The 23,282-nt window shown below is 35.4% G+C and overlaps 1 protein-coding gene across 4 annotated transcripts in view; it reads left to right on the forward strand.

Annotated features, from left to right (window-relative positions):
- GRIK2 (glutamate ionotropic receptor kainate type subunit 2) overlaps positions 1–23,282 on the forward strand; it is a 352,900-nt gene that overhangs the window by 256,838 nt on the left and 72,780 nt on the right. For all 4 annotated transcript variants that reach the window (XM_054280406.1, XM_054280404.1, XM_054280407.1 and 1 more), the window contains 2 exons: positions 9,544–9,662; positions 13,371–13,588. In XM_054280406.1, coding sequence (XP_054136381.1) covers positions 9,544–9,662; positions 13,371–13,588 — 337 coding nt within the window. The remainder of the gene's footprint in view (positions 1–9,543; positions 9,663–13,370; positions 13,589–23,282) is intronic.

Here is a 23,282-nt window from a genome sequence, read left to right on the forward strand (position 1 = left end):
TTTATTTTTCTTTATTCAGATTAAGTTTTATTTGAGAACATAAAAAGTATCATGAACTGAAGCAGAGATTTCTCATTCAGGACTAGATACGGTACAGACTTCACAAAGCAAATAAGACAGATTTTTTCCTGGCGAAGCAGGAAAGCCTAATTTTAGACACGACAAAACAAGTGAGTGCAAGGAATAGTATGGAAGGGTGGAAGCTGAAGAGGGTCACACTAAGATTGCAGGGTTACTTAGGTTCATTTCATGCATATCTTCACAGTATGAATGTTCCATTTGTATATGACATTTTTTAAGCTTCTGTAAGTATTCTAGAAGTATCTGAAGAGGCAGCTGAAAGATGAAGAGGTGTGTCTAAGATTTAGCAGAAGTAAAAGAGGCGATAAAGGGAACTAATTGTGTATAGAAAATAAAAGTCTGTTTTTGTGTGAATGCTCGTTTGTTTTTCTTTGTGACCTTCTAGCCATCAAAAGATATTCAGATGATGACTAATCTGTGTAATCTATGTGGAGGCACAGTTTAGACTTTTTCTTTTGCTGGATATGTAAATACAGCTTTGTAGAATAACTCCAGGGCAACAGTTACCATTTAAACCTTATTGTAGCTCCTGGATGGAGTATGGGCAGGTTTTTTGTGTTGTGTGAGGGTAGGTCCTCAAACTGTTGACCAGAACTCAAATCTCATCTCGAAAAAGAAGATTCTTAATATAGGAAGTAAGTCAATTCTGTTTTGGGGGGTTAACCTTAACTGAGGTCCAAACAGTTGCTTAGACAATAAATCCCTTCAGCAGCAGGATAAGGAGAGAAAATAGGAGGAGCTTGCTCATGGGTTGAGATAAAGGCAGGGAATTGCTTACCAGTTGTTGTCATCGGCTGAAAAAAATTCAGAAGGTGAGAAATGCAGACCCTGAGACACCTTTCTTCACCCCTTTTCCAAGTTTTACTTTACTCTTTCACTCCAGGTTCCTCTGCCCACCCCCAGAGAGAAGGGAGCTTGAGGGGCAGTTTGCAATCAGTACATAATGGTTTCTCTCTTGCTTCTTGACCAAATATAAATCCTTGCAATTTATATCCAATACAATTCCCCCAGCTTCCCCTTTCCATCTTAGCCATTTTATGACTACTGGCCAAGGTTCAGTAGATGAACTTTTATCCTATATTTTAACCTCTGAGAGAAGTGCCCTCCAGATCAGAAGCCAAGTTCAAAACTACTCAGGTTGAGGAGGGCCTGTAATCCAAAAGTCACTTAGTTGGCTGGTTAGTCTGATTAAAAGAGGTTTTCTGTTCTGTTAGGCACAGGACTCACTAGAAGGCTCAGCACTGTTAATCAGAGGCATACACTACACATCCCTGGACAAGGCATACTCTTCTGATGTTCAGGCCCCTGTTCCTAAATGTTTTCTGTTGTATGGTTGCAGGCCCCTCAGGATGAGCTTAAAAATCATGAGGAAAGAATGTGCAAGACCAGGGAACTCCTGAAGGCAGAAAAAGATGAAGTCATATAAATATGACGTATAAATATGAAGTTATATAAATATGAAGTCATGTAAATATAAAGTCATATAAATATTTTTTAGCAACCTCTAAAAACATAAGTGTATTGCCCACACTGCTACCATACTACACCCACAACTGAACGTCATACCAGCTTATACCAGCTGCTAGGATGAAAATTTGCTCTATCCCAGTGAAAAAGAATTTTCAGATTGCTTGAAATTTAAGTATTTCTAAAAATAGGGATGAGGATTTTCCAAAGTAGTCAATATTTTATTTCTTCCATTTTTTTTTCAGTATACTTAGGGAGAACATATATGGGTAAATAATAATAATGTTTTCTGGTAAAGTTGTAAGAATGTTATATGAAACAGCTAAATGTAGGCTATTTGGAAGGAAAATGCAAATTAAAAATATTAGAAGTATTGTGAATAACCTGTTTTTTGAAATAACACCCAATTATTACTATCGAGTTAGAGGAATGAAGGAATACAAATGAAGACTCAAAGATTCTCAGGTATGCTAAGAACTTAAAGAGCAAAGCATGCAAGGAGGGAAATAATGTTGGAGACATTATTTACATGTATTGCCAAAAAGGAGGCAAAATATTTTCTAACACGACAAATACTCTAGTTTTCTGAATTGTTACTCAGAACTCAGGAAGGGTTGCAAATCCTGTAAAAACTAAAATGAAAGCAACTCTTTTAACATCTTCCCTACCATACCATACTTGAGATATCTCAGAATATCTCCTAGAATATTTTTTGTAAGACTTGATGTATTTAGCAGGAGTCAGGACACTGATTGTGGGAGAACCTACAATCATTGTGAAGTTCACATGCATTAAAATATAGTAATTTTAAATAAGTTTTCTTCAGACTCTTGTCTGTCACTTTATATTTAACTCCATTGACATTTCTTCTGTTCAAGAAATGGATGGACTAATATTATGGAAACTGGAAAGTTGTGTAAGAACTGAAACCAGCATATATAATAAATTAAGCAATAAGAGCTTGACTAGTGCTTCAAAAATTAGATTGTATGTATATCTTTTACACTTGTTTCCATCACACATCAATCTTTAATTATGATGGTAATATACTATGTCTTTAATCCAGAATAATAATGGATTTTAAAAAACTCTTAATTCACATCTGTAAAAACAAACTGTTTCAGTTATCATAGAGTTATTATAATTATCACATAGTAGTTAAGAATTTTTATACAATTTATTTAATTTTATTTAAGTTTATTAATTTATTTAATTTTCATCAAACAAAACAGCCTTTATAGTTTTGGTTCTGATTTGACCCATGACTTATCTACACATTTCTGTAGCTCCCTAGCCTATATTTCTTTGGATTTTAGAGCAGGACTAATAGCTAATAAGCAGTCAAAATTGACAAGTACCAAAAATCACCAAGTATTCCCTGTTGCTGGGTTACATTACTCCTGTAGGGTTCATGTTGCTTATAGTAGAATTTTATGAAATAATTTTTATATTATTTGCTTATAAGGTAATATTGTGTTTGGTGTTTTTTGTTTATTTTTTTTTTTTCGTTTAGCCAGGAAGCTTAACTTGTATAAAAATGAGTTAAGATATATTAATTCATATAATGAAGATTTTGGTTCTAATCCTGCAGTAGTTATATATTTGTGTTTTATCATTGACTCAATGGCATTTAACAAGATCTTGTTGATGTTTAAAGTTAATAGTGCCTTTCAGCAATTTAAACGTATACAGGGTAAACATATAAACCAAAATTCTGTAAAGTGTGTATAGAACTTCCACATGAATCTTGTGCCTTTCTAAACTCTAGATTGAATTATATCACTCAAATGGAGAAGATTTATAGATTTTTTTAACAGCGTAAAAAGTCCTTTAGGTTGAATTTGCAGTCAACGGAGAGGTGCTGGTTCAATACTACTGCTTTAGATGGGGATTTTTTTTAATATATAAAAGAGGTGTTAGATGATTAGCACTTTTCAGGAAGCAGTAAAAGCGTGGCAGCAATATGAGGGAAGATGATGTGGAAGATGACCACAGTGCAAGCAAGGCACTGAGAAACGTATCTGAGCAGGCCAGAGGTCTTGGTAATTACAATCTCTGTTTACAGCCCAGAAGTCACCAGGTGTGACAATGAATGCCACAGGGTGAGACAATGAAGGATCCAAACAAAAAATATCTCAGTTTTTCTAAAAGCCATAATTTAGGAAAAAAGAAATGAGACTTTAATAAAGAGAAGCAGTAACAAGATTTATTTTTAAATAGTGTAGTATGTTATGATAAAGCATCCTGGATATTTTTGAAAAAGTTTTGAAATATTGTAATTTGTCAGTTCTTATGCAGTAAGAGATGGATTAAGGGTGTAGTCCTGCACAGAAACCCTGTAAAACAATGACTAGAAAAATCATTCTACACTCTGCTCTAATGAATGAGAGAATGAGTAATTTGCTGGAGCTGAGATTAGAACTGATAGTTTGCTGTGTTCAGCAATAACCAGCACTGCATAAGTGTACTCACAGCTCATGAAGAAAATGGGGTAAAATTCTTTTGATTTATCAGTTTCATTAGATAAAGCTTTACAGCTTGTGAAATCTTTGTGCTAATGGTTTTGCAGTAAAACCTCTTGTCTGCTCACTTAGTCTGACTGCAAAAGAGATGTCTATGTGCATGTAAGTGGGTAATCATATTTTCTTTACTTTTCTTCATAGGCCTGATGCAGAGAAAAGTGAGGAAATCTGACAGGTTTGAACCAGTGCTGGAATAGTATGCATAGTGTAATTTTGTGCTGTCTGTGGCATATATTGCTGGCTATGAGGAATGTGTTGGTCACATCATGCTTTAGATAATATTTTTGTAATACTGTTTGGTCAAAATTTATTTACATGTTCATTTAAAAACAACAATGGTTACATGGTGCTTGAAATACCATGGAAAATAATGCAATTTAATTAAATTACAACTAGCAGTAAATAATCTCATTAGTCCTTTAGGTTATACTTGCATCATACTTCTTTGCAATCATGTTTTCTTTATTTCCTTTGCCTATATTCATAATTCCATGAGTATAGGGAAGTATTCTATCTGACTGCATCAGACCATGAATTAAGTTTATTGTGTTTGACTGTTGTCTTGTAATTTCAAACTATCTTGTAGAGCACAGATTTTTCTTAGCCTTTCCATAGTTGTTATTAGGCTCCTATTTGAGTCAGAACAGAAAGCAGCATCATGTCAGAGATAAGGATGAAAAATTTTCTCAGTATGCATTTTTAAGTAAGAATTGAAGTCCAGGTGCTATAATGGAAGCTGATAACTCTCATGGATTTTTAGCTAAATATTCAGTATCAACCTGTGTTTTAAAAATCTCTTGTGTTTTGTTTTTTTGATCCTCAGGGATAAAAGAAAAATAACTAATAACAATAAAATAATAAAAAGAAAAAGAAAAAATCTGGTTTAGACCATCTGGAAAAGTTCTCTATAAGAATTTAACAGGTAGCAGGCTGAATATGATTGAAGGACAGTACCTGATACCTGTTTAGCAAATATCTGAAAGCAACACATAAAACTCAAATGGCCTGTATGTATTACTAATGGGTCCAAGCCACCTTTTTCCCACAAGGAGTATCCCTACTGGTCTACTGTGTAATATTCCTAGGCAGCTGTGTTTTGGTGTAATGAAAATGCAATTACAAATATTACTCCACTACTCCATTTCCTCTTCTCTCTAAATTGCAGTTTGGGATTTTCTGCTCTTTTTAACAAATTGCATTGCTCTCCAGAAGATACAGCTTAAATTAACAATGTCTTTATCTCCAGACATTACAGTCTATATTAAGCATATCTATTAATTTGCTTTCAAAACAATACTGTCTTCATGCGTTCATCAGAGATAAACTGACAGGTTTTGATTTGAGAACTATTAAATTTGGTGGAGGGTACCCTTTACACATTCTCAGCAGCTTTGAATTGAGTTGATTTGTATGGAACATGTTAGACCACACACCTTTTATGAAAGCAAGTGAAAGCAGCAGTCAGTGTGTGACAGGATGTACTGCTCTGAGTGTAGTGGATGTACAAATGCCCCATGTCTTCAGTCATGTCTAAACTCATCTAGACTGAGTCCCATGACTGTCTAGGAGACTGTGTTTTTATTTACAGACCAAAACTGAAGAAGCTGTTCTAGTATATCCTGAATAAGTCATGTCTCTTCGTGAGTTTGTCTCAAACTGGACACTGGAAGGGAGGGGTGAGTGCCTGCAGGTCAAGAATTAACAGAATATTATATCATCAAACTCCTAAATACAAAGAGAAGTAGAAATGCTAGCAGTAGATCACAGTTAATATTATGACAGGTTCTGAAGTCAAACAGGCTCAAGGAGCCTAAAAAGATCACCAGTGCTGGCTCCAGCACTGATCCAGCCGGTAGGATGTCCAGAGTCCTGTGGGCACCATCTGGGCTTTATGGAATGCCTTTTTATAGCTATGTTTCCCCACCCTGGAGATGAGTTTCTTGCTTTCTATACAAATTAATTATCATGTGCAGATAGTTCTTCCAGACCTTTCTGAAAATAGTTTTGAGGGCTTTGGTGGTCTTGATCCACCAGTACCAGGTCAGCCTTTGATCAATAGTCCTTGCCTACTTTTTGACCTCTGTCCTTTGCTTGAACTGTACACTGAAATAAACACTGTTGTGTTTATTTCAGGAGCCAGAACAAGGGCATTTCTCCAAAAAAAATGCTGCCATATCTCCAATGTACTCCTTCTCCAGTCACATCATGTTCTTTACCATAACATGTTCTTACCAACAACCCTTGGTTGGCTCCATGGCTATTCAACTATAGGTGTTTGAGACACACACATAAGATCCCTTTTCTTCTGGCTTCTATTATTTCAAATGCTGTGTGAATGCAGAATATAATAAATTACAGTCGTCTCAAATAATTGGCAGTTCTGAAGTAGGTCTGTCTGATCATTGGGCATACTAATTTTAATTTCTAATATCATAGCATATTCCTAAAGCGGAATTAAATTTAACACAAATCTTTCCTCCCTGTGGATTGCTGAGATAGCTGACTTTTAAACATTACTTGCACTAGCCAATAATTCGTGGAGAGTACTTGTACCTTTTCAGTGGGTAGCAGCAATTAGGAAAACTGAAACTCAGGTCTTGTGCAGTTCATTTATAATCTATTTTTTTAAGTACTTCAGATACCTGAAGGTGTTAGAGATTAAGAGACTGTATCTGAAATGTTAGAATAAACACTAGTAGAAATGGATATATGGGAAGAGTACCTGTTATCAGTGGTCAGAAAAATCAATCTTCAAAATTGCATCTGCTCATTGAAGTTCTCTTTTTGCTTTATTCTTGTTCTTGATTGAGCAAATGTTCTGCATTTAAATTAGTAGGAAGGTAGTCCAATAATCAAGGAAAGTGATTATTCTCATAGTATCATTTATTATTCCACATTTAAATAGTGTGAACAGTTCTGGGATCAGGCAGAAGGAATTTTCCTAACAGTCACTTTCTAATAAGAGTAGCTGATAAAAAAAAGATGGTATTCTTGACGCTTGGAAACAAGGGAGGTTCTAGCCTGACTTAGATAAATTGTTGTCATGATAACTAAACATGGGAATGATTTTCCCAAGAAGTTGTGGAATTCTTGTCTTTGTGTGTTTTTGAGACATGACTGAACAGTCCCTTGTTTTGAAATAATGGACACTGCCCTGAGCATGATCCTGGCTTATAAAACCTGCTAGGTGAACAAGTAATTCTGTGATTTATGAATATTTCTTGAAATAGGCTAAACAGCATGAAACTTATACACACGTGTAGTACATTAAAAAAATTGATTAAGGATCCATACCTTAAGATTTTTACACTAGACAATCTAATATCATAGAGCATCCTTAAAATGAGGAGGAACAATATTTATCTATTATAAGCCAGTATTAATTTTCCTTACTTTATAAGTAGAGAATTCTAAAACTATAGGACTTAGATTGTATTGTTTCCTTCTCCTAAAGCCATCTTGTATGTCTTGTAGGTTGTTTCCTCCTTTTTTTACAACTATGGACAATTTTTCTGTGCTTCAAAATAAAATAAAAATTATTAAAGAAGATAAGCCATCAGAACCAAAAGATAAAACTGCCAAGTTATGTTTTAGATTGTTCAGTAATGCCACAATCACTGTAAATAACACTTGAAAATATATATTTAAATAGAAAAAATATATTTGTTTAGTCTAGCAAACATTGTCCTCACAAGAAAAAGGTGTTTCCCAATTCAATCTTCAAAAGTCTCTCAGCAAAAGAGTATAAAAGCCTGCTTCAGTTTCCCCGAGTGCATGGTTTCCAGGTTTTTGTTGGATTGACAAAACCATGACATGAAAGATATTTAGATTTTTAATGAGACAGTAAACTTCTGATCTAGTTTTACTATAAAGTAATAGAAGAATTCAGGTCACAATATTTAATGAGAACCCAATCAACATTTTTGCACAGCATATCAGTATTACTTTGGAGATCCAAATGAAACAGTTCTTTGTCAAGTAGACACTTTTAAGATGAGAGGTGCTTTAACATTACATTAAGAGCTTCAAAGTGGAACATTTGATTTTCTGTATTATAATGTGTTTGAAATATTATTGTGAAAAAAATTTCTATTTTTCAAAGTGACAGATGAATTATTCAGATAGCTTTGATTATAAAATACACCAGAAAAGTTCTTTTATAAAGGCTGCGTATCCAAGGGTTTTTAACAGAGTGGCTTTAATGATTTGAGAAATTATGAAAATACATTAATATTGATTTAATAATTAAAATCTGTAATTTTAAAAATTATTGTGCTGGTGTCTTGTGCTAGTTCCATTCTACTGTTGTGATTTTTATTTTTTTCACTCAAATATATTATGCACGTGCAACTATTACACATGTATTCATTAGCAAAGATTTGAAGAAATGATTTAAGCATAAAATAAAAGTCCCTCTCAACAGTGTGCCTCCAAGTCCAGGCATGGTGATTAAAAGTTTAAAATGATTAGAATAATCCTGCCCATTGCAATTAAAATTTAGTTCTCCAAAAGTACCATGAGGAAGAGAGAACTGAAAATCTTTATTTTACAAAAGAAATTGTAACAAAGAATAATTTATCTAGACATGTTTGCTTGTTTTAGCTACAATTGATAAAATAGCATTTAGATATGAACTCATCATAATGCACAGCAATTGCAAAGCCAAGAATTAGATTGATTGTATATAATCTGCTTGCAATCTATTGCCAGACTCAGGCAACTTTCTACTATCTCTGTTTTATCTATTTTTGAGATAATTAATTAAATTGTCTTTTCCTTTATGTTTATCTTTTTCCTTTCTTTTCTTTTTTCTTTTCTCAGAGCCTGGCTCTGCAAGGTGCTTGTGAGTGTCCCCAGCTTCTTTTGGAAAACCTTTCCAGGGATGCTACTGTGCACCTCACAGGACAGGATTCAATTCCTTTATTTTGCTATAGTATTTTTTTTCTGTGAATAGTAGTATTTGGTGATTAGCAATGTCACTTTTACTGCTAACTATTTGTTTTCTGGTATCTTCATTATTTGTAATTTTAATGAGAAAAAAGCCTTTTGCCTGATGTATTTTTTTTTAGTGAAGTTCTGTGATTTAACAGATGTTAATTTTCTTTCAAGATGCAAAATACTGACACAGTGGTTATAAGAGCCTAATCCTAAATGGGACCAATTGTCTGGAATTCTATTGGTGTCAATAAAAGAATAAGTGCTTTGATGTTTGCAGGTGGCACTTGGAAACTTTCAGAGCCAATCTGTATGGAACTTTATCAGTATCAGCAGCAGTTAAGAATGTTAATCTTCAATATTGTTTTTTCTTAATATTGCTGTTAACTGTAATGCAATCGCACTGTAAAAACTTTCAATCACTATTTTCTTTATAACCTCTCTTGTTTTTCTTTTTCTTTTGCAGCAGTTTTGCTGGATAGACTTTGTGAATGGCTGCATTTTAAATCTGTTCTTTTTCTTCTGTCAATTGCCACAGGTTTAGTCCCTATGAGTGGTATAACCCACATCCTTGCAACCCTGATTCAGACGTGGTGGAAAACAATTTTACCTTGCTAAATAGTTTCTGGTTTGGAGTTGGAGCTCTCATGCAGCAAGGTATACGACTCAGTCTGCTCTTTCTCTTGGGCACCATGTCCCACTTTTTGCTGGGGGTCACAGTTCTCTGGCGCAAGTCACTTGCATGGGTGCCTCTGTGCATGTAGCCACAAACCAGCTTTTTTGTGATTATCCAGGCATTCCCAGCACCTTATGAATTAGCCTGAAGATAGAAAAAAAATTTAAGACTTAAAAAAATTTCAGCATAGCCATACAGTTTATTTCCTAAACAGGAAACCCTTACTGGATAATTAAATTGGCTAATCTATCCATTACCTAAAAAAACCTCCATTTAAACAACCTAGGAATGAGTATATTTTTGTCAGATAAGACTATAATATAAAAATCTATAATTTGTTTAATTTTGGTCTAAAAACCTTTCAACTACAGATAGATTTTATCTAGTAGCTAGAACCTATAAAATAAAATAATATAGGAGATTTAATCCTGTCCAGTCATAATTGATATTTTTAAAATCAGAATGACCATTCAACAAGGTCTATATTCAACAATCCATGCACTGAGAAACTGATGTCATTGCTGACAATAAAATTGGCAGCTGTGTAGTCACATTACTCAGAGTAAAACCAACATGCAGTTTTAACTATAACTGTCTAAGTAAAATTCTTAAACACATTCTTAAAACTCAGTAATTTCCTTGTCATATTCCTCTTATTTTGAAAGCATACCAAATATATAGATCCATAAAAATATATCACCATTTTATTGCCCTTTTCCATAAGGATTTGAACACAGTCATATAATAAAAGACACATTTGAATAGCACAGTTTCATTTTTTGCACTGACATTTCACTGGGCAGTATAGCGTAATACAAAAGATTGTTAGTCCTGTTAAAGAGCCATTAAAAGGAATGGCTTTCCTTTCTGGAAAAATAACCATTGCATATCATCCCCAAAAAAATAGAAAATATTGGCAGGAACAAGTGCATATTGGTAGAGTTGTTTTAATGAATATACCTGAGCAATCATTTTTAAAACTTACCATTATAAGTACACCAGCTATAAATAAATCCTGGTTTTAACTCATCAAATGATTTAAGGAAGCTTTCCTGTAACTGCAGTAAATATTCTGCCATATATCAAGTTTGCAGACTTAAAATTCTCTAATGCCTCAGCAAGAAGAGTACTGTGCTCAGAAAAACATGAATTAATGGGTAAAAAGAAATAAGGATTTCAAATCAGAAATAAAAATATGTCTTTAGTTGGCTAAGTGTTTACTATCAACTAGGGTGTCAATATATATGTCAAGAAATTATATAGTTGAAACACAATTGCCAAATACATATTTGTAAGATAATGACTGCTTTTAAGGAAGCTATCAAAAAAAGGGATGCTGAATGAAAGAAGGTATTTCAAATTCCATTCACTGTTCTCAGGATTGTCAGAATTTCTATCAATGCTGAGTTTTATTTCTTATGTGGCTTTATGCTTCTATGATGGAAAAAGCAATTTAGATTTTTGTATCATCTTTTTGCAAGAAAAAGGTTTTTTAGTCTGTAACATCTAAACATTGTTTCTGAGAATCAAAATAAGAAAAAAACCCCCAACCTTCATTTTAAAAGACATCTTTGGAGGATAATAGTTTTCCTTGAAGGAAAACTAGTTTTTCAGAATTAAGGCTGACCCTCTGTCCTTGCCTTAAATTGTTTTACCTTTACTCAGTTCAGCCTTTAATAAACTTTAAAGGCATCATTGTAAGGATGCAGCATCAGTCTTGATTTTGTTGATTGCTTCAAAAAGAAATCTCAAAAACCTAAAGTCATTTAAAAGTAGGCTTTCAGACAAGCATGGAAGTTCCCACCTAATAGCAATAACAATATAGAAGCACTTGGGCCATACTCATATGGAAGTAGGAAGTGCTGCTCCTTTACAAAAGATTTGTTTAGTGCTGGAGGATACATGACAGAGGAAACTCATGCATGTCTTGCTGGCACCTCCTGCTCCCAGGAAACTGTGGGATATGGTGCTGGACATGGCGTTACCTTGGGTACATGACAGTCAGCCCCTGACCAGGCTCTGTTTCATGGGCCCAGGTGGTTTCAGTCGCTTTCAGTCCCTGGTAAGGAACGAGCTCGTGGGAACCGGGGGAACTGCGGCCAAGGCTCCACTCTTCTCTTCCTTCCAGTCCTGTCTGACTTTACTGGTGCTGGTGTTTAAAATGAAATGAGAGCAATTAAAAAGAGTTAATGATAGTGGGCTTGTTGGGAAATCTCTTAGTGTTATGGTGTCTAAGTGTCTGACTAACAGGGCCTAGGAGCAACTCCATCAGACAGGTACTTTTCTACTTTTTCCCTTGCAGAATTCTAGGCAGAGTCTGGCGCTGGAGTTGGCTGTCATGTCCAAGTGTGTCAGCCTTTTTTGTTTGAAACAGCAAGGGTAAGATGAACTGCAGGGTAAGATGGGCTGTTTTTGAATACAGTAGTCCAGTTATGATACCACTTCTTTTTTCCCTTTCTTTTGTTTTATTCCTCCTTCCCTCCCTCCCCAGCCCTTCTGTTCTTTTTTTTCACATTGAGTTTGGAAGTTTGACATAATCTTTCACCTATATGAAGATGTGTTACCTTGCTGGACCAGTTCCTTAACTAATTCAATATAAGCACTAAAATTTAACAGGAATAAAATAGTCCATCTTGCCTTCATTCCATTTTACCCAGGAGATATAAGAGCAAACATAGTAACCAATTAACAAAAAGGGGTTGTTTCAGTACAATGGTATAGAGGATATGATGAAACTGTTTCCTTGAAAACAAGTTTCCAGATACTTCTAAAAGATCTTATATAAAGTTCTTAAAATGAAGCTTGAAATTGTTTATTTGACATCATTAGAAATTTCATTTCATTCAATTATAACATTATGGAAAAAATCCATACACGCTCATTTATGATAAATATTTGTAATTGTACATTACAGTGAATTTAATTTATTCCTATTTTTTGTAATTAGACACAAGAGGAGTTTATGTGCTTCAATTTGTCTCATTAGGCTCTAAATTTGCATTAAAAATTATGCAAATTACTATACAGTGTCTGTCTCCCCCTCCATTCTTTAGTGCCATGAGCAGGCAACTCCAGCAGTGCATTATAATCTATCTTTATCAAGTTTATGTATAGAAGTCTAATATTTTTATTACTATTCTATTAAATTGAAGTTTTTAGCATAGCCACCCATATTTATATGAAATTGTGGGGCTAAACATAGAGATGGGAGATATTAATTTTTTTATCTCAACATTTAATAAACTATCCTTTACAGTAATGCAAACGAAAAAACTCAAAAGCATATTTTTAATCGATTTAAGGTTTTGTTTTTCAGATATGAAATCTTTTATTTCATATCTAGTACCTTCATAAATTTCTTATTTTTCCTGGAAAGTTGAAGTAGAAGTAACTGCTTTTTACTCTTGGTATTTATATATATGTTTAGAAATTCTAAAATGGAACTGATCAGCGAATCTCCCATTACTATATTTTGATTCCCATAGCTCCGAAAAGATATGTCTTTATAAATTTAACCAGTTATTTTGCATTTCAGTTGTGTGTGTTTGTACAAGCAGTACATCTAAACCTGTAGCTTAAAGATTTTTTTTGCACAGTGATTCCATTTCCCCACTGTGGCAAAAAGTGCTGAACACTGATTAATTGTTTTCTGTGCATCCGTTTCACCTTTCTCCCCTGGTTTTCGTTAGGTTCTGAGCTCATGCCTAAAGCCCTCTCCACCAGGATAGTGGGAGGCATTTGGTGGTTTTTCACACTTATCATCATTTCCTCGTACACTGCTAACCTAGCCGCCTTTCTGACAGTGGAGCGGATGGAGTCCCCCATTGATTCTGCTGACGACTTGGCCAAGCAGACAAAGATAGAGTATGGGGCAGTTGAAGATGGAGCAACCATGACTTTTTTCAAGGTAAGTTTTATATTCTGTTTGGGATGTTATAACATGATTTTGGGGGGGAAAGCTTTTGCACCTTGCTGAAGGGCAGCTTCTATGATTCCTGATGCTGTCAAAAACAAGTGGAAATTTTTTTTTTTATTAAAAAGATAGCAAAAGAATCAAATTAAAACTCTCTCAAAGCTTTTTTGATGATTTTCTATTAATGAATTGAATTTATAGCAGTGAAGTACGTGAAGAAACCTGAGTACTTTCCTCAGATCTTCTATAGCTGCATACATGATTAAACTTTTTCCTGTTAAAAGTTAGTTTTAATTCAAGAGCATTATACCTAGTTGTAATCTTTACTCAAGAAACACTAAAGGTATTAGTGGCTGTACTGAGGAAAAGTTTTTGGACTTCATAATTTTGAGAAACTTTTGAATGAAATTTTGAGTCCAAGTAAAAATCTCAGATTATCCCAGTTTTTCTGTTTCTCTTAACCTGCTAATAAGATAATTAAATTTGAAGTATAGTGAAGTGAGATACTGAATTAGAGGAAAATATTTCTTGTCTAGATTCATAAGGCATTTAAGCAGACTTAAATTAGTGATAAATATTTATGAAAGAAGATGGTTTGTTCTCTAATTCCTGATGCTGGATAGCACAGAGGTGTCTCAGATCTTCCAGAGAGGTTCTGCTAGAATTGAATATCTCATAGAGAATGTTAAAAATATTAAAAAATACAAAGAGAGCTTAAGCATAGGACACTGATAAAACAGTTTTAAATGGTATGTATTATATCCTCTGATATATAGATAACTGAATATCAAGTAGGAAGTTCCATTTTGTATGGCATTAAGGAAAATACTAATGAACTTTTGTGTCCTGTTCTGGTCATCACACTTTGAAAATATGCTTAAAATTGGAAAGGGTTCATTAAAGGTGAAGGAATGACTGTAGGTCTGAAAATAAGCATTGCAGTTAGAGGCTAAAGATCTGCCTGTTTAATCTGCTGAAGAGAAGGTTAAGAGGTGACTTGATCATGGTTTGAAAATGCCTTAATGGCAATGAGACTTTTGACAGTGGATGACTCACTAATCTAGCAGAAAAAGGCATAATGAGATCCAATGTTTCATAGCTGAAGTTAGGGAAATTCAGACTAGAAATAAGGTGCATATTTTAAGAGTGAGAGTCATTAACCACTGGTATAACTTATTGAGGAGTGGGTTAGATTCATCCATCAAAGGCAGCCATTATGTGGAAGATAGATACAGGGTAACACAAGCATGTTGTTCTTTTGATTTAGAGGTTACTCCATGAAAGAGATAGCCTTCATTATACAGGAGATCAGATTAGGTTTGAGTAGTACTCTTGTACTTCAAAAATCTAAGAGGGTATGAGTTCTGGGGGTAGGGGTTGCACAAAGATAATTAAGAGGATAAATTTATCATCCGTGTGTATGTTTATCCTTAGCTACTTTTGTCTTGTTTTAATGAGAGTGGATTGAGTAAAACAGTGACACTGTGTTACAATAAGATATAAAGACACCAGATGGTTTGCTAATGTTAAATAAAATTATCATATCTTGGTAAAGGTATTAGTTCCAATCACAGTGAGGCTTGGTAGCTGCCCATAAGACTGACAGTAATTTCTTCATAAATTAGCTATATAGCAGTCTATTCAATTCTTTTCTTAAAAAAAACCTTTGGAGTGTGGCCAAAGCTATGTGGTGCTAAAAAAAAAAAAGCTATTATGAAGGGAAACCTAAATGGGCATCAGACAAACAAGCTAACTGCTGGATTTAAAGCTCCTGAAGGTAAAATCTTGGACAAAATCTGGGATATACGTTGAAAATGCTGTTACTCTTGTGAGTCAAATATCCTTGTGAAACAGCTTTGATGAAAAAGGAGAAGGTTATCTTCAGGCTTTTACTAGGTCCTTCATCCCATGCCTCCTCATGGTCTGAGAAACATGAATTACAACTCTTTCAGAAGCCAGAAAGCAAAAGAAAATTTCAGTGCTCTCTCCTCTTAAGATCTGCTTATCTGGTCTGAGCATGGAAAGGAAATAATTGTACAAGTCCATTACGTGTCTGGTGGGTCTGCTCGGCTAATTAATTGTTAATAATAAAGAAAACCTCAGTATAGTCCAAGAATTGGAAGCAAAGATATGTGAAAGTAAGTTCTAAGCCTTATCTGCTTTTAGGCTAGGAGTGTCCATTACCAATACATACTTTGATGTTTCTCAGATTATGTATTCTTTCTTAGTTATGAAAATGTCTTCCTTTCTCTTGGCTGCTATTGTCCCTATTGACCACTTTCAAATTTCAGAAACCTGTTCTTTCCCCTGTTTGGAATAAAATAAAAAGCATTTATCATTTTTATGAAAGGTAGTGATCTCACACTAATTGTACTTGGATGAAAAAGCTTCAGATTTTTCATTGTCTCTAATTTCTGTGGTCTCTCAGTTTGTGTTTCTCACTTGGTTTTCTTGCTGAATAACAATTCTGAAATTAAGAAGAACAATATTAATTCTACCCAGCTTCTATTTGCACCACACTTCTCCACTCTCACACACAAGGAAAACCTAGTTCAATACACGTATGAGGTCTACAATGTTAAGATATTTCTTGTGTCAAGTGCTTTTGTTTCTCCCATAATTTTTCATACATGTAACTTTCAGTGTCAGAATTTCTCTTTCTAGATTTTTGTACAGTACCAGGTATAATGGAAATTTTCTTACTTAGTGTTACTAAGCATCTGCATACCAAAAAGTAAAAACCAAAGTAGTTTTCATTCTGTAATAGCAGTAAATTAATGCCATTACTTCTTTATCACAAATAAAAGGTCTTAGCTTTCTGTGAGACATGTATTTTATAGTCTAGTTTTGTTGATAAGGAAAATGAGGCACTAAATGGGATTGCATCTTTTTCAAGATCACTTTGTGAAAGGTAGATAGGAAACTAATTCTGGTGAAAGGTAGACATGGGACTAAATCAGGAAAGCTGACTCACATACCTTAGAATTATCAGACTATTCTGTTTACCAATTATATTTGCATTTTATTCTTTACGATCAGGTTTTATACTCCAGCTCTACTTTTCTGCAATATATTTCATTTCTTCCTGCGCTGCTTTTTCTCTATAAAGAGACATGTTGCTCATCTTTTTTAGTCATTTTCCTTTTCCCCCATGCCCTTACATTTTACCCTAGCCTATTTGTTGCCACCTCTCTGAGGAAATTTAGCGAAGCAACAATTAAGTACTTTTTGTCTGTCTTCCCTTTCCACATTCTCAGCCTGTTTTAACAAGAAATGGCATTAAGCTTTATACATTACAAAGTCTCAGAAACACTCTTTAAAAGCTGAAGGAAGGAGCTATAGGGGAATTTTCCCACTGCTTGCAACTGGAGTACAAATGATAAATTCTCTGACATAAATTGAAGAACAGCAGCAAGAATAAAGGTATTAATGTCATACATTTGTCATGTGTGAGGTTGACATTGATGTGCACAAAGCCAGTACTTCAGTGGCATTTTCAAGTCTGGGTTTGAACATTGTAATAAACGAGTGATATTTATTTGCTTAACAAGTAAAGATGCAGTACAAACACATGGGTGTATACACACAGAGAACATTTAGTTTAATGCTTCATAGAAAACAACGTGAAATTTGGCAGTAAGTGTTAATTATTTGGTGCAATTGTTGCAAGTCAATGATGAGAGAAGTAGCATTTATGAGTTTCTCAAATATCCAGTGACAGTGACTAATGGAAAATAATCTTTTGAGTCACAGCTTCCATGTACTAACTTTGATAATGCATGAAAAATAACTGGTAACAGATACATATTCAGTTTGATTTTATAGTATTTCACTTTATAGAATAGTTGCCTTTTGATGTAATAAATACAGACTTGTCCTTGCATGAAAAAACATGTGGTACATTTTGCTAAAAAGGGAATTGAATATAAATACCATGTAAATATTTTTTTTTCTTCTTTTTGATCATGCTGGTTTGTACCTAACTGCCAGAAAAATCTAGAGCTGAAACTCATAATTTCCTCTTAGTCATGATTCCCTCTTTGCAAGAACACTACTTAATTAACCATTGCTTCTTTTAATGTGAGGAAAAAAAAAAAAGGCAGATATAGTTCTAAATCTCTAAAACAAGGTCTGTGGTCACTCCATACAGTTATAAGAACTAATCTGCAATAGCAGAGCCTGTGAGAGTGAGATATAGGCTTTGTCCAGAGATCTTAAAACATCTCTGCCTCACTGAGTTCTACTTATTTTTGTAAAAGATCAGGGAAGTTAGGCAATGGTAGGTAGGTTATATGATACATTAACAGAGACTATAACAAGAACAGTTCGTTTGAATTCTATATTAAAGAAATTACAATAAATTTGGTACCATTAAGTTCTATGGGGTGAACTGTCTTTCTTTTGAATTTGAAGGCAGAAAGCAGAATAAATTCACAGAAAGTGCTTCCGTCCAAGTAACTGTCTACTTATGGGGACAACAATTTTGTGCTGTCTTGACCCTTAGAGTGATTATTATTCCTACAGTAAATATGAGCAGATGTTTGGCTTTGTGTTGCATTTGAGTGCTGTATCATGAAACTAAAAATAGATGGAGTGCAACAGAAATTCATTATCTTTTCACTCTCACGTTTGTCCCCCACCCATGACTTTTCCCTTCCCTTTCTCCTTTCCCTGTTCCTCATTTTTTATACCCTTCAATAAGAACTGAAAAAGATGAACATGACTAGTCAACTTTTTAATTTCTACAAAGATTATTTTATATATCCAGATAGTAAGTACTCTTTATAAGCTGCTGGATAGCATTTGGTTATACTTAAAAACTATAAGATTCATATTTATCATTTGCATTTGTCTCAGGCTACAGCTCTTAGAAATAGATGAAACATGTAGAAATGCCTTTTGATGTCCTCTCAAGGAAAAAAACCCACCAAATTTCCAGTGAAAACAAGAGTAGACATTCACAAAAATTAAAATATTGAAAAAATCATTAAGATATGAATTTAATCCCCACTAATTATTTTTGAAATGAAGTCTAAGAGAGACATCAAAAATAAATGAAAAGTTGGCATTATGAAAATTCTAGTTTCTCTTTGAATCAATTAAACATTTCCATAACTCAGTACAAATTTCTGCCTTACCAAAATTCTTCAGACAGGAAAAAGTGTTGGGCTGATCTCCCCATTGAACTCTTAGGTGGGCTACCCTATGGTCCAATAAATATTTTTGAGTATTACTATTATACAGAGGCAAAATAAGCATTCAAAAAAGAAGTTGGTATTTGCATTATTTTTCAAAATTGCATCCAACAATATGATTAATTAGTGTGCATGCATTAATAATCCATCCTGTAGGTAAATGGTGGAGACGATCTGAATAAAATCAATCGTTCTCAGTGTATAAGGTATGATAAAATATAGCAAGATCTAAGTTCCAGTTGGAGAGAAATATGGAATACAAGAAATCAGAGCCCAGACTGGGTAAAAAACACCAGCTTTACATTTCTCCTTAGAAAGTAAACTCTGATATGCATGTGTTACCCAAACCACAGTTTGAGTCTGAAATTGTGTCAGGATTATTTATCAGCAAAAGACAAGAATTTTTAACAAATGTAGATAATTCAGAGGGATGTAATAATTTAGACATTTGAAAAATCACTTTCTAGTTGAGAGAAACCCACTCTGACTCTTTCTTTTGGGGAATATGCAGTGATGCCACAGCAGACAACAATCGCAGAATCACAAAACTGGTAAGGATAGAAGGGACCATGGTGGCTCATCTGGTCCAACCTCCCAGCTTAAAACAGGGTCATCCTAGGGTCATTCCACTGCATGGAATTGTGTCCAAACAGTTCTTGAACATCTCCAGTGAGGGAGACTCTACAACCTCTCCGGACACCGTGTTCCAGTGCTCACTCATTCACAAAGTAAAGAAATTTTTCCTCATATTCAGATGGAACTTTCTGTTCATCTGTTTCTCCTCATTGCCTATTGTGCTGCTGCTGGGCAGCACTGAGCAAAGCCTGGCTCCATCCTCCTGACATCCCCCTTCAGATACTTACTCACATGGATGTTGTCCCTCCTTATTCATCTCCTCACAAGCCAAACAGGATGAGCTCCCTCAGCCCCTCCTTGTATCAGAGATACTCCAGGCCCTTGCTTATGTTCATAGCCCTCCTCTGGATTTGTTCCAGCAGCATACTGTCTCCCTAGTACTGAGGAGCCCAGAACTGCTCGCAGAACTCCAGTCAGGATCACCTCCTTCAGCCTGCTGGCAATGCTTCACCTAATGCATTCTAAAACACCATTTACTTTCCTTTGAAGTCAGATAGAGTTTAATCACCATTAATTGCTGTAAATTTCTTTTCTCAATAGCTTTGTATTTTGTTTTGTTTTGTTTTGTTTTGTTTAATTTTAAGCCAATCCAACTCCAAGTTGTCCAACCTCTTCTCCTACCTTCAGCCTCAAGCACTGTAGGCTCCACATGCCTTAGGCCTGTGGCAAGAGTCAACCCTGCTATCTCATCCAGCTGCAAATGAACATTTTTGTTGTTGCATTTTTATTTTTGGTTGTGAAGAAAACTGCTCCAGCTGCTAGAAAGCTAGAACTGACTGGAATGGAGCAGGGCAGGGCAGTCTCATTTCACCCTGCTAAATGTGAAAGCCACTGGGAATCCACACCCTTTGGGAAGGGAGTTATGTCACCTAGACATTTGAAAGTGTGACAATGAGAAAAATCAACAACACTGAAATTGCTGATACTTACAACATACATTTTCTTTATGTACCAGTGTAGGTTTTGTCTTAACTGGTAACCCCTTTTTCTTCCTTCCCCTTACCTGATGCTCTCCACTTTCTGGCCTCCTCAGGGCCTGTAATGACACTGCTGACAGGAAAAGTTGTAAGAGAATTACTGATCTCTGGGTTCTCATCATAAGTTTAGTTGCAAGGCTTTTTCCTCAGAAATGCATAACCTAATTGCTCTCTCTCCTTATCACCTTTCTCTCCTCCTGCTGTTTTCCTCAGGAGGCAGGGCGAGAACACTTCTCTTTTTTTCTTCTTTTTTCAGCTTTTTTCCCCTTTATGTTTGTCTTCAGATCTTGAGCAAGGTGAGAAAGGGACCTGAACCAGATCATAAAGAAACCTTTAACTGCAAACAGCATTCTGTGTGAAAGACATAATTCAGACACAGGGTTTGTTTAGGAAATTCAGAGTACATCTGAACATTTTTAACTATCAGAGTTTAAAAAAAAATTGCCTTGTTCTTCAAAGCAAATAGATCTGTCACCAAGTAGCCATGTAAAGTTTCCCAGATTTGATCTATGACTCATCCTGGGGATGCTCTTCAGAAGAAATTCTCCATAGTGAACGGGCCCTGGGTTCAGCTATATTTTTTGTGAGATCCTGCCATATGAGTACCCTTCAGTATTGAATTTCTGCCCACTAAAATATCCTGGAATTCTCCATTCATTAGCAGTGTTGAACTCTTAGTTCTGCCTGTCAATTTATATATCATAGTACTGAGGTGTTGCCCAACTACATTAGCATTGCTTTGTGTACAGAAATATTTTCAGTGCCAGAATTGCCCCAGACATCACCTAAAGTCTTATTATGCTGATGAATTTCTTCTCCAGATTTATTAATTTCTCCAAACAGAGTGCCTGTTGAGATTGATTAAACCATCCTTTTTGCAGTAGATCTATGATAATAATTATGTAATTATGCAAGCTTTTTGCCTTTTAGGCATTTTTCTTTATCCATGCATTAATTGAACTTGTATTTAATGTATCAAAGATCCTTAATCTGCATAATATACTTGATTAGTTTATAAAAAACTATACTAAAGTATGCTTTAGAGTCACAGAATCACAGAGTTGTTTAGGTTGGAAAAGAACTCTGAGTCCAACCATTAACACAATACTACCAAGTCCACCACCCAGCCGTGTCCTAAAGAACCCTGTCTGCATGTCTTTTAAACACCTCCAGGGTTTATGACCTAATCACTGCCTTGAGCAGCCTGTTCCAACTCTGACAGTCCTTTCCAGGAAGAAATTTTTACTAATATCCAGTCTTAATTTACCCTGACAAAATCTGAGGTAATCTCCTCTCATCCTGTTAAGTGTTCCTTTGAAGAACAGACTACCTACCTTGCTACAATCTCTTTTCAGGTAGTTGTAGTGAATTTACACAAAGGTGTCCCCTGTGGCTCCTATTCTTCAGGCTAAATACCCCATCTCCCTCAGCTGATCCTCATAAAACCTGTGCTCAGGACCCTCTACCAACTCTGTTGTCCTTCTCTGATTATTCCTGTACCTCAGTTTCTTTATGGTGGCAACGAGGCTCAGAACTGGACACAGGTTTCGAGGTGTGGGCTCATCAGTGCCAATTACAGGAGGATAATCACTGCCCTGGTCCTGCTGACCACACTGCTGCTGATGCAGTCCAGGATGCCATTGGTCTTCTAGGCCACCTGGGCAAGCCACTGCTGGCTCATATGCAGCCAGTTTCCAACCAACATCCCCTGGTCCTTTTCCCCTGGGAAGCTTTCTGGAATACTGGCTGCTCTGCAGCTGCTCTGCTCTGCCTGCAGCTCTGCATGGGGCTGTGACCCAAGTGCAGGATCCAGCAATTGGCCTTGTTGAACCTCATACACTTGGCTTCAGCCCATCAATCCATCCTGTTCTGATCCCTCTCCAGAGCCTTTCTATCTTCCAGCAGACCAACACTCCCAAGCAACTTGATGTCATCTGCAAACTGACTGAGGCTGCATTTGATCTCCTAATCCAGATAACTGGTAAAAATGTTTAACAGGACTGAGGCCAATACTGAGCCCTGGAGAACACCAGTAGTGACCAGCTGCCAAAGGATAATATATTACTCCATTCATCAGTCTTTGGGCTCGGCCATCCAGACATTTTTTTATCCAACAAGGAGTATACCCGTCCAAGCCATGCACAGTCAGTGATCAGAAAGAAATATTGAAAAGCATTTTGCATGCAAAATCCAGATAAGTTATCATGTGAGTTATTGTGGTTTGAAGGAAACATTAGAGCTTTTGCTATACATACTATTAGCAAACTATTATTTACTAGTAAAGGATATAACTGACCTTAAAATATTTGTTTGCATATCTTTGCATTTGAAAACTGAAATCTGTTACCTCTCAACAAACTATTAAAAATGGCAAACACCATGGAGGCCTTTGAAGACTTGAATTTCTGGGTGTTTCTTTAAAGAACTCTTACTTTCCTTTGCTGCAGGCCAATGGCAAGACAGAAGCAGTTCTGTTACCCTTTTTTAGCTCTCACTGTCTTTCTGTGTCTTTCTTTTTTTTAATACTAGTGATACCTTCCTTAAGTTACCAGGACTCTTCTAGAACTATTTAGAAGCTTCTATTTGACATTTCTGATAGAAGTTTCATGAACTCTTACATACATTTCCACCTTCTGAAAAAGGAATATGCTCCCTAAAGGAACTTTCTGTGAGGAAGGAATACTAGGACCAAAAATTTTGTGTGATTTGATAGAAATGCTCTCTACCTCTTCCTTCACCCTTTTACCTTGTCTGGCAAAGAAGCTTTGAGGACAGTTTCTTTGATTCTAAGACTTTTATCTAAGCCTATCCAGGTAGTTATCATTCAAGTGTATTTTTATTCAAGCTGAATTACTAAGGAACTTACTTGAATTGAATAAA

The sequence above is a fragment of the Melozone crissalis genome, unplaced genomic scaffold (assembly GCF_028551555.1).
Source record: "Melozone crissalis strain CALT ecotype California unplaced genomic scaffold, PUWL_Pcris_2 ptg000027l_1, whole genome shotgun sequence".
Taxonomy (NCBI): domain Eukaryota; kingdom Metazoa; phylum Chordata; class Aves; order Passeriformes; family Passerellidae; genus Melozone; species Melozone crissalis.